General features: G+C 36.2%; 1 protein-coding gene across 4 annotated transcripts in view; it reads right to left on the reverse strand.

Moving 5' to 3' along the window:
• The window catches only part of CTNNA3 (catenin alpha 3), a 2,095,157-nt gene that overhangs the window by 1,891,618 nt on the left and 186,090 nt on the right, over positions 1 to 17,449 (reverse strand). For all 4 annotated transcript variants that reach the window (XM_066242416.1, XM_066242414.1, XM_066242415.1 and 1 more), the window contains exon 4: positions 13,904 to 14,070. In XM_066242416.1, the coding sequence (XP_066098513.1) occupies positions 13,904 to 14,070 (167 nt within the window). The remainder of the gene's footprint in view (positions 1 to 13,903; positions 14,071 to 17,449) is intronic.

Consider the following 17,449-nt stretch of genomic DNA (forward strand, 5'->3'; position numbering starts at 1 on the left):
TACAGAAAAGATGAGGGAATTTATCATGAGAAAACCCCCACTCCAGGAATTACTAAAGGAGGTTCTCCAATCAGATACAAAGAACAAAAAAAAACAGAGCCACAAGTAAAAGCTCCAAGAAGAACACAATAAAACCAAATTTAAACTGTGACAACAACAAAAAGAAAGAGGGGGAGAAGACGGAGATTAACAGTAGCAAAGGACGATGGAATGCAAAAGTACTCACAAAATAGTTCGCTACAATGAACAGGGTAGGGACCCTTTTCATTACTCAAAGGTAACCACCATTGAAAAAACCACCACAGAAGCACATGAGATAAAAAAGATAGCAACAGAGGAAAGATGTATGGAATACAACCAAATAAAAACAAAAGATAGAAAAACGAAAGAGAAGGATCAAACAAGACATGAAACTAACAGAAAGCAAGATATAAAATGGCAATAGGGAACTCACAAGTATCAATAATTACACTAAATGTAAACGGATTAAACTCACCAATAAAAAGGCACAGAGTAGCAGAATGGATTAAAAAAGAAAATCCAACTGTATGCTGCCTACAGGAAACTCATCTAAGTAACAAGGATAAAAACAAATTCAAAGTGAAAGGCTGGAAAACAATACTCCAAGCAAATAACATCCAAAAAAAAGCAGGTATAGCAATACTCATATCGGATAATGCTGACTACAAGACAGGAAAAGTACTCAGAGACAAAAATGGCCATTTCATAATGGCTAAGGGGACACTGAATCAAGAAGACATAACAATTCTTAATATATATGCACCAAACCAAGGAGCACCAAAATATATAAGACAGCTACTTATTGATCTTAAAACAAAAACTGACAAAAATACAATCATACTTGGAGACCTCAATACACCGCTGACGGCTCTAGATCGGTCATCCAAACAGAGAATCAACAAAGACATAGTGGCCTTAAACAAAACACTAGAGCACCTGGATATGATAGACATCTACAGGACATTTCATCCCAAAGTGACTGAGTATACATTTTTCTCCAGTGTACATGGATCATTCTCAAGAATTGACCATATGTTGGGCCACAAAAACAACATCAGCAAATTCAGAAAAATTGAAGTTGTACCAAACATATTTTCTGATCATAAAGCCTTGAAACTAGAATTCAACTGCAAAAAAGAGGAAAAAAATCCCACAAAAATGTGGAAACTAAACAACATACTTTTAAAAAATGAATGGGTCAAAGAAGAAATAAGTGCAGAGATCAAAAGATATATACAGACTAATGAAAATGACAATACGACATATCAGAATCTATGGGATGCAGCAAAAGCAGTGATAAGAGGGAAGTTCATATCGCTTCAGGCATACATGAACAAACAAGAGAGAGCCCAAGTGAACCACTTAACTTCCCACCTTAAGGAACTAGAAAAAGAAGAACAAAGACAACCCAAAACCAGCCGAAGAAAGGAGATAATAAAAATCAGAGCAGAAATAAATGAATTAGAGAACAGAAAAACTATAGAAAAAATTAATAGAACAAGGAGCTGGTTCTTTGAAAAGATCAACAAAATTGACAAACCCTTGGCAAGACTTACCAAGGAAAAAAGAGAAAGAACTCATATAAACAAAATCCAAAATGAAAGAGGAGAAATCACCGCGGACACTGTAGATATACAAAGAATTATTGTAGAATATTATGAAAAACTTTATGCCACTAAATTCAACAACCTAGAAGAAATGGATAAATTCCTAGAAAAATACAACCTTCCTAGACTGAGTCAAAAAGAAGCAGAAAGCCTAAACAGACCTATCAGTAGAGAAGAAATAGAAAAAACCATTAAAAACCTCCCCAAAAATAAAAGTCCAGGCCCTGACGGCTATACCAGCGAATTTTATCAAACATTCAAAGAAGACTTGGTTCCTATTCTACTCAAAGTCTTCCAAAAAATTGAAGAAGAAGCAATACTTCCAAACACATTTTATGAGGCCAACATAACCCTCATCCCAAAACCAGGCAAGGATGGCACAAAAAAAGAAAACTACAGACCAATATCTCTAATGAATACAGATGCTAAAATACTAAACAAAATACTAGCAAATCAAATACAACAACATATTAAAAAAATAATACATCATGATCAAGTGGGATTCATCCCAGAATCTCAAGGATGGTTCAACATACGTAAAACGGTTAATGTAATACACCATATCAACAAAACAAAGAACAAAAACCACATGATCTTATCAATAGACGCAGAAAAGGCTTTCGATAAAATACAACACAATTTTATGTTTAAGACTCTCAACAAAATGGGTATAGAAGGAAAATATCTCAACATGATAAAGGCCATATATGATAAATCATCAGCTAACATCATATTAAATGGCACTAAACTGAAGGCTTTCCCCCTTAAATCAGGAACAAGACAGGGTTGTCCACTCTCTCCACTCTTATTTAATGTGGTACTAGAGGTTCTCGCCACAGCAATCAGACAAGACAAAGAAATAAAAGGCATCCATATCGGAAAAGAAGAAGTAAAGGTATCACTTTTTGCAGATGATATGATCCTATACATCGAAAACCCCAAAGAATCCACAAAAAGACTACTAGAAACAATAAGCCAATACAGTAAGGTCGCAGGATACAAAATTAACATACAGAAGTCAATAGCCTTTCTATATGCCAACAATGAAACAACTGAGAAGGAACTCAAAAGAATAATCCCCTTCACGATTGCAACAAAAAAAATAAAATACATAGGAATAAACATAACAAAGAATGTAAAGGACTTATATAATGAAAACTATAAACCATTGTTAAGGGAAATCGAGAAAGATATAATGAGATGGAAGCATATACCTTGTTCTTGGCTAGGAAGAATAAATATAATCAAGATGGCTATATTACCCAAAGCAATATACAAATTTAATGCAATTCCCATCAAACTTCCAATGACGTTTTTTAAAGAAATAGAGCAAAAAATCATCAGATTTATATGGAACTATAAAAAACCCCGAATAGCCAAAGCAATCCTAAAGAAAAAGAATGAAGCTGGGGGCATTACAATACCTGACTTCAAACTCTATTATAGGGCCACGACAATCAAAACAGCATGGTATTGGCAGAAAAATAGACACTCAGACCAATGGAACAGAATAGAAAGTCCAGAAATAAAACCACATATATATAGTCAAATAATTTTTGATAAAGGGGCCAACAACACACAATGGAGAAAAGAAAGCCTCTTCAATAAATGGTGCTGGGAAAACTGGAAAGCCACATGCAAAAGAATGAAACTGGACTACAGTCTCTCTCCCTGTACAAAAATTAACTCAAAATGGATCAAAGATCTAAACATAAGACCTGAAACAATTAAGTACATAGAAGAAGACATAGGTACTCAACTCATGGACCTGGGTTTTAAAGAGCATTTTATGAATTTGACTCCAATGGCAAGAGAAGTGAAGGCAAAAATTAATGAATGGGACTACATCAGACTAAGAAGTTTTTGCTCAGCAAGAGAAACTGATAACAAAATAAACAGAAAGCCAACTAAATGGGAAATGATATTTTCAAACAACAGCTCAGATAAGGGCCTAATATCCAAAATATACAAAGAACTCATAAAACTCAACAACAAACAAACAAACAATCCAATAAAAAAATGGGAAGAGGATATGAATAGACACTTCTCACAGGAAGAAATACAAATGGCCAACAGATATATGAAAAGATGCTCATCTTCTTTAGCTATTAGAGAAATGCAAATCAAAACGGCAATGAGATACCACCTCACACCTGTTCGATTAGCTGTTATTAGCAAGTCAGGTAATAGCAAATGTTGGAGAGGCTGTGGAGAAAAAGGAACCCTCATACACTGTTGGTGGGAATGTAAAGTAGTACAACCATTATGGAAGAAAGTATGGTGGTTCCTCAAAAAACTGCAAATAGAACTACCTTATGACCCAGCAATCCCTCTACTGGGTATATATCCCCAAAACTCAGAAACATTGATACGTAAAGACACATGCAGCCCCATGTTTATTGCAGCATTGTTCACAGTGGCCAGGACATGGAAACAACCAAAAAGCCCATCAATAGATGACTGGATAAAGAAGATGTGGCACATATACACTATGGAATACTACTCAGCCATAAGAAATGATGACATCGGAACATTTACAGCAAAATGGTGGGATCTTGATAACATGATACGAAGCGAAATAAGTAAATCAGAAAAAACCAGGAACTGCATTATTCCATACGTAGGTGGGACATAATAGTGAAACTAAGAGACATTGACAAGAGTGTGGTGGTTACGGGGGGGAGGGGGGAATGGGAGAGGGATAGGGGGTGGGGAGGGGCACAAAGAAAACAAGATAGAAGGTGACAGAGGACAATCTGACTTTGGGTGGTGGGTATGCAACATAATTGAACGACAAGATAACCTGGACTTGTTATCTTTGAATATATGTATCCTGATTTATTGATGTCACCCCATTAAAAAAATAAAATTTAAAAAAAAAAAAAAAAAAAGAAATTAGCTTAACCCATGAAATCTGCGCACTCACGGGGCTCTAATTGATAAGATCTCTCTCAGTTCAGCGATCCAAGACAAGAGGCGTGATATTTTTTAGTGCCTCTCGCTAAAGGGGCGGGGGCAACTTCTGATTGATAGAGCCTCCATATTCAGGGATAAACGCTAACAAGAGGGACTTGGCAGATAATAAGATCTATACTACACTAGTCGCAAGCAGAGACTAGTGCCTCTTCTTCCCAGCCAAAACAGGCTACAAAGTGTGGAAAGCCTGGGTTGAGTGGTCCAACTGAATGCTAGGCGCTGAACAGTCACCTTGACAACAATTGACACCCACCCCCACCTGATTACACTGGAGGCTCTGACTGCCAGAGCCTTTCCCAAAGCCTTGCGCTGAGTGGGGATAGAGTGGGGATTTCCCAGCTCTTTGAGCCTCTTACTCCCCAGGCAGAAGCAGTTGCAGCCTTATAGCTGGATCACCAGGCTGCTAATTCAGGAAGGGGGGACTAGGAGAGAGACTCCACGAAAGCAAACTCTCTCATCGTTGGACCCTGCAAACGCCAACAAGCCTTGACTACCAGCAAGACTAAAGACAATTATATGGCATTGCCATAGAATCCCATCAACTGCAAATCCCTACCTAAGAGTGACACAGGGGCAGAGCCTGGGGTACAGAGTCACCGACCAGGAAGAGGGAGAGAAAAGAAAAAGGAAGAAGTTAACCTCTCAAAATCAAGAAAAATCCACAGACTTTACAACTTGTTCCACTAATTTTTTTATTTTTGTTTGTTTCTTCTATCTTATTGTCTTTATTATTATTATTTCTATTTCCTTCACCTCGGTCCTTTTATTCTATGCCCATTTTATGCTTCCCTTTTCTTGAACTACACTACCCATGAGTGTTAAATTTTATTTCTTTTCTTCATCCTCACCCTCCTTTAAGGTTATACTCCAAAACACTTAACTCTCACTCTCTCCTCTTTTGTTTTTTTTTGTTTTGCTTTATTTTGTTTGTTTCTCTTCCTTTTTTTTTCTTCCTTCGTTTTTCTCTTTTTCTTATTTTTTCCTTTCTATTCGTTTTTTCTTTTCTCATTTTACTTTCCTCCCATTTAATCCTCAATCACGAACAAATTATTTAATTTGGGACTCAAGGGTTTTTTTTGGTTTTATTTTTCTTTTTTGCTTTTGTTTTTCTTGTTTTTTTGTTTGTTTATTTTTGTGGCATTTTGGGTACTTTTTACATTGCTTTTTAACTCACTAGCATTCCTCCCAACCCAAGGTCTCCATTGTATTTAGTCTTCGCTCCACTTAATACAACAGATTTTTACTTATTATTTTTATTTTTTTCTTCATTATTCTTTTTTTTCTCCTTTTTTCTGGTTCCCTCTTATCCCTCTCATTATATCTCTTAGTCGACCATCACTTACAAGCAAATCATCTTATGCTTGTCTAAGATTTTCTTCTTCTTTTTTTTTTTTTTTTTGCATTTAGTAGGTCCCTACTCCCTTTTTTTGCCCCTTGAACTCTTCACCCCAAATCAGGCCCTCCATTATAGGCAGTTTTTGTTCCATTTACCATAATATAATTCACAGGTCATCACGATATTTCCCTGAGGAGGGGAGAGGAGGGAAAGAGAAGAAAGAAAAAAGGGAAAAATAATAAATTATTACTGTTTTTTTTTTTTGTGGGGTGTTTTACCTTTTTTTTTTTTTACTTTTTACTCTTTATTAATTCTAATTAGTGCTATCAACAAGACCACCCTCAGATGCCAATAAGAAAAAGGAAATCGAATATTATGGATACAAAAGAAAGAGAGGTAACACAAATAGATGTGGAAAAATCTATGGAGAAAAGACTTAACATATTGGAAGCCTTGGAGCTAAATGACAGAGAATTTAAAATAGAAATCTTAAAAATACTCAGAGATATACAAGAAAACACAGAAAGGCAATTTAGGAAGATCAGAAAACAACTCAATGAACACAAAGAATATATTACCAAGGAAATTGAAACTATAAAAACAAATCAAACAGAAATGAAAAACTCAATTCATGAGCTGAAAAACGAGGTAACAAGCTTAGCTAACAGAACAGCCCAGATTGAAGATAGGATTAGTGAAATAGAAGACAAGCAACTTGAGGCACAACAGAGAGAAGAAGAAAGAGACTCAAAAATAATAAAAAATAAGAAAGCCCTACAGGAATTGTCTGACTCCAGCAGAAAGAATAACATAAGAATAATAGGTATATCAGAGGGAGGAGAGAAAGAAAATGGAATGGAGAATATACTCAAACAAATAATAGACGAGAACTTCCCAAGCCTGTGGAAAGAACTAAAGCCTCAAATTCAAGAAGCAAACAGAACACCGAGTTTTCTTAACCCCAACAAACCCACTCCAAGGCACATCATAATAAAGATGACACAAACCAATGACAAAGAAAAAATTCTCAAGGCAGCCAGGGAAAAGAAGAATACAACATTTAAAGGAAGGCCTATTAGATTATAATCAGATTTCTCAGCAGAAACTCTACAAGCTAGAAGAGAGTGGACCCCAATATTTAAAGCCCTGAAAGAGAGGAACTTTCAGCCAAGAATACTATACCCATCAAAGCTATCCTTCAAGTACGAAGAAGATATAAAAACATTCACAAATACAGAAAAGATGAGAAGAATTTATCAGCAGAAAGCCCCCACTCCAGGAAATACTAAAGGGGGTTTTCCAACCAGATTCAAAGAACAAAAGAAAACAACACCACAAGTAACAGCTCCACCAAGAACACAATAAAACCAAACTTAAACTGTGACAACAAAAGAAAAAAAAAGGGGGGAGAGGATGGAGATTAACAGTAGCAAAGGACGATGAAGTGCAGAAATACTCATAAAATAGGGTACTACAATGAATATGGTAGGTACCCTTTTCATTACTTAATGGTAACCACCCTTGAAAAAACCACAACAAAAACACTTGACTTAAAAAAGGTAGCAACAGAGGAAAGAAGTATGGAACACAAACAAACAAAAACAAATGATAGAAAATCAAAAGAGAAGAATCAAACAAGATACAAAACTAACAGAAAGCAATTTATAAAATGGCAGTAGGGAACCCACAAGTGTCAATAATTACACTAAATGTAAATGGATTAAACTTACCAATAAAAAGACACAGAGTAGCAGAATGGATTAAAAAAGAAAATCCAACTATATGCTGCCTACAAGAAACACATCTAAGCAACAAGGATAAAAACAAATTCAAAGTGAAAGGCTGGAAAACAATACTCCAAGCAAACAACACCCAAAAAAAAGCAGGCGTAGCAATACTCATATCTAAGAATGCTGACTACAAGACAGAAAAAGTACTCAGAGACAAAAATGGTCATTTCATAATGATTAAGGGGAAGTTGAATCAAGAAGACATAACAATCCTTAATATATATGCACCAAACCAAGGAGCACCAAAATATATAAGACAGCTACTTATTGACCTTAAAACAAAAACTAACAAAAATACAATCATACTTGGAGACCTCAATACACCGCTGACGGCTCTAGATCGGTCATCCAAACAGAGAATCAATAAAGATATAGTGGCCTTAAACGAAGTACTAGAACACCTGGATATGATAGACATCTACAGGACACTTCATCCCAAAGCGACAGAGTATACATTTTTCTCTAGTGTACATGGAACATTCTCAAGAATTGACCATATGTTGGGCCACAAAGACAATATCAGCAAATTTAGAAAAATTAAAATTGTACCAAGCATATTTTCTGATCATAAAGCCTTGAAACTAGAATTCAACTGCAAAAAAGAGGGGGAAAAACCCACAAAAATGTGGAAACTAAACAACATACTTCTAAAAAATGAATGGGTCAAAGAAGAAAGAAGCGCAGAAATCAAAAGATATATACAGACAAATGAAAATGAAAATACGACATATCAGAATCTCTGGGATGCAGCAAAAGCAGTAATAAGAGGAAAGTTCATATCACTTCAGGCCTATATGAACAAACAAGAGAGAGCCGAAGTAAACCACTTAACTTCACACCTTAAGGAACTAGAAAAAAAAGAACAAAGACAACCCAAAACCAGCCGAAGAAAGGAGATAATAAAAATCAGAGCAGAAATAAATGAAATAGAGAACAGAAAAACTATAGAAAAAATCAATAAAACAAGGAGCTGGTTCTTTGAAAAGATCAACAAAATTGACAAACCCTTGGCAAGACTCACCAAGGGAAAAAGGCACAGGACTCAAATAAATAAAATCCAAAATGAAAGAGGAGAGATCACCACAGACATCATAGATATACAAAGAATTATTGTAGAATACTATGAAAAATTATATGCCACCAAATACAACAATCTAGAAGAAATGGATAAATTCCTAGAACAATACAACCTTCCTAGACTGAGTCATGAAGAAGCAGAAAGCCTAAACAGACCAATCAGCAGGGAGGAAATAGAAAAAACTATTAAAAACCTCCCCAAAAATAAAAGTCCAGGCCCAGATGGGTATACTAGTGAATTCTATCAAACATTCAAAGAAGACTTGGTTCCTATTCTACTCAAAGTCTTCCAAAAAATTGAAGAAGAAGCAATACTTCCAAACACATTTTATGAGGCCAACATAACCCTCATACCAAAACCTGGCAAGGATGGCACAAAGAAAGAAAACTACAGACCAATATCTCTAATGAATACAGATGCTAAAATACTAAACAAAATACTGGCAAACCGAATACAACAACATATTAAAAAATAATACATCATGATCAAGTGGAATTCATCCCAGAATCTCAAGGATGGTTCAACATACGCAAAACGGTTAACGTAATACACCATATCAACAAAACAAAGAACAAAAACCACATGATCTTTTCAATAGATGCAGAAAAGGCTTTTGATAAAATACAACACAATTTTATGTTTAAGACTCTCAACAAAATGGGTATAGAAGGAAAATATCTCAACATGATAAAGGCCATATATGATAAACCATCAGCCAACATCATATTAAACGGCATAAAACTGAGGACTTTCTACCTTAAATCAGGAACAAGACAGGGTTGTCCACTCTCTCCACTCTTATTTAACGTGGTGCTAGAAGTTCTGGCCAGAGCAATCAGACAAGACAAAGAAATAAAAGGCATCCATATCGGAAAAGAAGAAGTAAAGGTATCACTTTTTGCTGATGATATGATCCTATACATCGAAAACCCAAAGGACTCCACAAAAAGATTATTAGAAACAATAAGCCAATACAGTAAGGTCGCAGGATACAAAATTAACATACAAAAGTCCATAGCCTTTCTATATGCCAACAATGAAATATTAGAAAACGAACTCAAAAAAATAATCCCCTTCACGATTGCAACAAAAAAAATAAAATACCTAGGAATAAACATAACAAAGAATGTAAAGGACCTATATAACAAAAACTACAAGGCATTATTAAGAGAAATAGAAAAAGACACAATGAGATGGAAAAATATTCCTTGTTCTTGGATAGGAAGAATAAGTATAATTAAAATGGCCATATTACCCAAAGCAATATATAAATTCAATGCAATTCCCATCAAAATACCTATGAGATTTTTTAAAGAAATGGAACAAAAAATCATCAGATTTATATGGAACTATAAAAAACCCCGAATAGCCAAAACAATCCTAAGGAAAAAGAATGAAGCTGGGGGCATTACAATACCTGACTTTAAACTATATTATAGGGCCACGATAATCAAAACAGCATGGTATTGGCAGAAAAATAGACACTCAGACCAATGAAACAGAATAGAAAGCCCAGAAATAAAACCACATATATATGGTCAAATAATCTTTGATAAAGGGGCCAACAACACACAATGGAGAAAAGAAAGCCTCTTCAACAAATGGTGTTGGGAAAACTGGAAAGCCACATGCAAAAGAATGAAACTCGACTACAGCCTGTCCCCGTGTACTAAAATTAATTCAAAATGGATCAAAGACCTAAATATAAGATCTGAAACAATAAAGTACATAGAAGAAGACATAGGTACTAAACTCATGGACCTGGGTTTTAAAGAACATTTTATGAACTTGACTCCAATGGCAAGAGAAGTGAAGGCAAAGATAAATAAATGGGACTACATCAGAATAAAAAGTTTTTGCTCAGCAAGAGAAACTGATATCAAAATAAACAGACAGCCAACTAAATGGGAAATGATATTTTCAAACAACAGCTCAGATAAGGGCCTAATATCCAAAATTTACAAAGAACTCATAAAACTCAACAACAAACAAACAAACAATCCAATAAAAAAATGGGAAGAGGACATGAACAGACACTTCTCCCAGGAAGAGATACAAATGGCCAACAGATATATGAAAAGATGCTCAGCTTCATTAGTTATTAGAGAAATGCAAATCAAAACTACAATGAGATACCACCTCACTCCTGTTAGATTAGCTATTATCAACAAGACGGGTAATAGCAAATGTTGGAGAGGCTGCGGAGAAAAGGGAACTCTCATCCACTGTTGGTGGGACTGTAAAGTAGTACAACCATTATGGAGGAAAGTATGGTGGTTCCTCAAAAAACTGCAAATAGAACTACCTTATGACCCAGCAATCCCTCTACTGGGTATATACCCCAAAACCTCAGAAAACATTGATATGTAAAGACACATGTAGCCCCATGTTCATTGCAGCACTGTTCACAGTGGCCAAGACATGGAAACAACCAAAAAGCCCTTCAATAGAAGACTGGATAAAGAAGATGTGGCACATATACACTATGGAATACTACTCAGCCAAAAGAAATGATGACATCAGATCATTTACAGCAAAATGGTGGGATCTTGATAACATTATACGGAGTGAAATAAGTAAATCAGAAAAAAACAAGAACTACATGATTCCATACATTGGTGGAACATAAAAATGAGACTAAGAGAAATGGACAAGAGTGTGGTAGTTTCCAGGGGTGGGGGGAGGGAGGACATGGGAGGGAGGGAGGGAGAGAGTTAGGGGGAGGGGGAGGGGCACAGAGAACTAGATAGAGGGTGACGGAGGACAATCTGACTTTGGGCGAGGGGTATGCAACATAATTTGATGACAAAATAACCTAGACATGTTTTCTTTGAATATATGTACCCAGATTTATTAATGTCATCCCATTACCATTAATAAAAATTTATAAATAAATAAATAAATAAATTGATACAGCCATTATGAAAAAAAGTACAGAGGTTTCTCAAAAATTAAAAATAGAATTGTCTTATTACTCAGAAATTCTACCTTTAAATATTTATCTGAAGAAATCCAAAACATTAATATGAAAAGATATGTGCACCCCTATGTTCATTGAAGCATTATTTACAATAGGCAAGATATGGAAGTGAACTAAGTGTCCACTGATAGATAAATGGATAAAATAGTGGTATATATATACAATAGAAGAGTATTCAGTCATAAAATCAGTGAAATCTTGCCATTTGTGTCAAAATGGATGGAGCTAGAGGGTATTAAGCTAAGTGAAATAAGTCAGACAAAGAAAAAAAAATACCATATGATTTTTCTTTTGTATGTGGAACCTAAAACACAAAATAAAACAGAAACTCATAGGTATAGAGAACAAATTCATGGTTATCAAATGAGAGGGGGTTGAGAAAATGGGTAAAAAAAGTAAAGGGATTAGGAAGTACAAATTTCCAGTTATAAAAACAGTCACAGGAATATAAAGTACAGTATAGGGAATAAAGTCAATAATATTATAACTGTGTATGGTGTCAGATGGGTACTAGATTTATCAGAGTGATCATTCATACATTATATAAATATCTAATAACTATGTTGTATGCCTGAAATTAATATAATATTGTATGTCAACTGTAATTGAAAAGTATTTTTTTAATAGAAATAATCATAGGGTTTTTGTAAGAATTGAAGTAGATAATCCAGTACAGAGTGCTTGGTACATTATAAAAATTTATTAAACATTAACTATAATTTTTATTTCAAAAGAAGAGTATTTTGATTTATCAATACTTCCTGCTTTATTCAAACAACATGATGTGTGTGAATTGCCTAGCACTGTGTCTAGCAGTTAGTGGCATTCAAATAAAATTGCAGTGAAGTTTCTTGGGTCTTTATTTATACAGTTATCTCCCAATATTATAAAGGTGGCAGTTATTACCTTACAGCAGCCTTTCAATCTGCCTTATCTCAACAAATCTAGAGTATAAAATATAAAAATTACTGTATCACTGAAACTAGAAATTACCTGACACTTAATCTTGCATACTTACTTTTTGGTTATAGTATTTATTAGCAGTGTCTGTATTCCCATATGAAAAAAAAAAATGACTCTCAGAAATGTTTAGGAAATTTTTAAAGGTATTCAATAAACCAATAGCCATGTAACAGAAAACATTGGTCAATTTTCTCACCTATAAATCCACTAATAGTTCCTGATGATGAGAACTAATCCTTTTCCTTTAAAACTACTTAAATAACAAAACAAAGTACCAAATTGCTTTTTTTGCAGTAATGAAACTACCAAAAGAAAGGAATATGAAACTATAAAGGGGAGAGTACTCTTGTTAGGGTTAAAATAATCATTAGTGAATAAGATACAGATGAAAAGAAAAGGTTTAACTTCACAATTAAAGAAAATTATTTTGACAAAAATGTCAACCAGACAAAGCCATCATTTGTTTAATGGAGTGGTGATATTACAGTGGCCAGTGCCTTTATGATAATGCAGATGTATCTATAGACAGAAGAGTAAGGGTGCAATTTAAAACAGAAGATGGAGCAAAGACCTCATGAGTTTCTTTGCAATCTTTTCATTTGGACACAATGAATGACTTGGTCAAACTAAATTAAGAAAGTTAAAAAATGGCTTTAATAAAATTCTCTTTCTACTAAACCTTTGTTAATGGATTTGTCTAGCAAAATACAAGTAGATGTCTTGCTGGCTTTCTAGTCAAAAATTAAAATTTATTCTTTACTCATATTAAATTCACTTATACATTTTCATAATGGATTACTAGAGATATCACAGACTACCTGTAAACATGCATCATTCTCTTGAATCAAGAAGAGCTGGCAAAGTAATATTCACTTACAAACTAGGATAAACTTCCAAAAGCCCTAAGGTTTAAAGTTTATTTTATATGTAAGCCAATATTCTGTTCTTCAGTTTGCACTGGCTTTAAAACTAACTTCTGTCTTTGTTCTTTTGAGGTATACATTAGTTTCACAACCCAATCCAGTCAGCTTCTGGTGGGTGACATTAAGACATGAGGGTGAGGCCAGAATGTGCTAAGAGTGATGCCAGGTTCAGAGAATGAAATTAGAAGTGAAAACAGTGCCAAGATAAGCTAAGCCATCTTTTACTTACAGCTGACACGTGCTGCAACAGACACATGACATCAATCATGTCTGCCAGGATAAGGAGTCTGGTAACTGCAGCCAACAGGGCACGGGCAGCTTGAACCACAGCCTCCCTTTTGGGGAGATAACAGGGGTCATCTGCAAATCTCTCAGCTGACACTTTCAGAGCTTCACCTGAAAAACACAACCCCAAATAGGTCATACTTTAAGTTTCAGCTATGCCTGTTTCAGCATTTATCATCCAACCTAATTCCAAGTACATTCCATGACTAAGTGTAGTATTAAAATACTGTCAGTTGGCGCTAGAACATTGTTTCTTAATAAACAATGCAGTTTTAAATTGACATTTGTTTTTGATAAATGCTCTGCCATTTAAGAAGCATGATACCATTTTCCTGCAAGAAAATTGTGCTCAATTGACTAGCAACATCTAGTAAAATTGCTGTCAACTTCTGCATTTGCTGAATCTCATTTCTGTGAAAGGTTTCATTACAAAGACTTCAACTGGATACAATCCTGGGTATAAGAATAAGGTAAATCTTCATTGAATTACCTTCCAATTCAATGGATGTTAGAAAGGAGCAAGCCTTTAAAATAATAAGAAAGCTGCTCTTTGATGAAAGTTTAACATAAACAGGTCTATTCCAAATTGTCAATATAATAAATAAACTATATTCTAAACAGACACAAAAGTATTTCATAGTACATAAACATTAAAAAATTCTGCCCACTATTATTAAGATTTTTTTCACTTAAAACACATTTTATTTTAAAAGTAATATGTACTCATTTATTTTTAAAAGTTCACAATTCAAAAGAATATAAAAATGAGAAAAAAAATTCCCTCTTTAGGCCCTCTAGTAATATAATTGTTAAAGAATTACCACATCTTGGCCCTGGCTGGTTGGCTCAGCGGTAGAGCGTTGGCCTGGCGTGCGGGGGACCCGGGTTTGATTCCTGGCCAGGGCACATAGGAGAGGTGCCCATTTGCTTTTCCACCCACCCCCTCCTTCCTCTCTGTCTCTCTCTTCCCCTCCCGCAGCCAAGGCTCCATTGGAGCAAAGATGGTACGGGCGCTGGGGATGGCTCCTTGGCCTCTGCCCCAGGCGCTGGAGTGGCTCTGGTCGCGACAGAGCGACGCCCTGGAGGGGCAGAGCATCGCCCCCTGGTGGGCAGAGCTTCACCCCTGGTGGGCGTGCCAGGTTGATCCCAGTCAGGCGCATGCGGGAGTCTGTCTGTCTCTCCCCGTTTCCAGCTTCAGAAAAATACAAAAAAAAAAAAAAATTACCACATCCACTATTTAAGTTTTTCAATTTAAACTTTTTCATATTATAAAAGCAATATGTGTTCATTGGTTCCAAATTATTCATAATACTAAAGAGTATAGAGTGAACATTTTCTAAGTCTCCATATTAATCCCCAAAAATGCCCATTAAGTTCTTGTATATCTTTCCAGAAATTTTTCCTTTTTTAAATTTTATTTAGGAAACTAAATCTAACAGGATGACATTGATCAATAAAAATACATAAGTTTCGGGTAAACATTTCCATAGCATTTGAACTGTTGATTATGTTTTATACCCATCACCCAAAGTCACATCATTTTCTGTCACCTTATATTTGTCCTCTTTACACCCTCTTGCCCACCCCTTCCCCCACACCCCTCCATCCCCCTCCCTCTGGTAACCACTTCACTTTTATCTATGTCCATAACTCTCAGTTTTATATCCCACTTATGTGTGAAATCATACAGTTCTTAGCTTTTTCTGATTTACTTAGTTCACTCAGTATGATGTTCTCAAGGTCCATCCATGTTGTTATAAATGGTAATATGTAGTCATTTCTATGGCTGAGTAGTACAGTATTACATTGTACATATGTACCACATCTTCTTTATCCAATCCTCTATCGAGGGACACTTTGGTTGTTTCCTTGTCTTGGCCACTGTGAATAATGTTGCCATAAACATGGGTGTGCATGTGTCTTTACATTATCAATGTTTTTAAGTTTTGGGAGTAGATATCCAGTATAGGGATTGCTGGGTCATATGGTAGTTCTATTCTTAGTTTTTTGAGGAACCAACATACTTCCTTCCATAATGGCTGTACTAATTTGCATTCCCACCAGCAGTGAATGCGAGTTCCTTTTTCTACACAGCCTCTCCAACATTTATTACTTGTGTTGTTGATAATAGCCAATTTAACAGGTGTGAGGTGGTATCTCATTGTAGTTTTGATTTGCATTTCTCAAGTAGCTAGTGAAGATGAGCATTTTTTCATATATCTGTTGGCCATTTCTATGTCATCTTGGGAGAAGTGTCTGTTCAGGTCCTCTTCCATTATTTTTTTTTTAATGTGTGACAGAGAGAGAGAGGAACAGATAAAGACAGAAAGGGGGAGAGATGAGAAGCATCAATTCTTTGTTGCGGCACTATAGTTGTTCATTGATTGCTTTCTCATATGTGCCTTGGCCTGTGGGCTACAGCAGACTGAGTGACCCCTTGCTCAAGCCAGAGAGCTTCGGCTCAAGCTGATGAGCCTTACTCAAACCAGATAAGCCCGCACTCAAACTGGGAACCTCGGGGTTTTGAACCTGGGTCCTCCACATCACAGTCCGATGCTCTATCCACTGCACCACTACATTGGATAGATCAGGCCCTTTCTCCATTTTTTAATTGATCATTTGCTTGTTTGTTGCTGAGCTTTGTGAGTTCTTTATATATTTTGGACATTAACCCCTTATCAGAGCTGTAAATTTTTTAATGAATATTTTGTATGTGTGTGCATAGATGCATATTATGGGTATTTATATATATTTATACTTGTTTTATATGTGTGTTTTATGAATATATTTACATATTCATATATATAAAGGTATTTTTAGAGAAATTTTATGTCATAAAAAATATATAAATAGGTTATTATAAAGGACCATATAGAAGATATAGACATAGATCTTTTGCTATTTTTAGTGCATGAGGCTGATGCACTTGCACCAACTGATCTATCCTCAGTGCCCGGGGCCATGCTTGAACCAATTGAGCCACTGGCTGCAGGAAGAGAAGAGGGAGAGAAGGGGGAGAAGGAGGGAGAGAAGAGCAGATGGTCACTTCTCCTGTGTTCCCTGACCAGGACCCAAACCCTGGATGTCCATACACCAGGCCAACGCTCTGCCACTGAGTCACCAGCAGAGGCCCGGATTTTTTCATAAATGTTGTAATACTATAAAAATCTTTTGGCCCTGGCCGGTTGGCTCAGCAGTAGAGCGTCGGCCTGGCATGCGGGGGACCCGGGTTCGATTCCCGGCCAGGGCACATAGGAGAAGCGCCCATTTGCTTCTCCACCCCCCACCTCCTTCCTCTCTGTCTCTCTCTTCCCCTCCCGCAGCCAAGGCTCCATTGGAGCAAGGATGGCCCGGGCGCTGGGGATGGCTCCTTGGCCTCTGCCCCAGGCGCTAGAGTGGCTCTGGTCACGACAGAGCGATGCCCCGGAGGGGCAGAGCATCGCCCCCTGGTGGGCAGAGCATCGCCCCTGGTGGGCGTGCCGGGTGCATC

Source organism: Saccopteryx bilineata, chromosome 9 (genome assembly GCF_036850765.1).
Source record: "Saccopteryx bilineata isolate mSacBil1 chromosome 9, mSacBil1_pri_phased_curated, whole genome shotgun sequence".
NCBI classification, from domain to species: Eukaryota; Metazoa; Chordata; class Mammalia; order Chiroptera; family Emballonuridae; genus Saccopteryx; species Saccopteryx bilineata.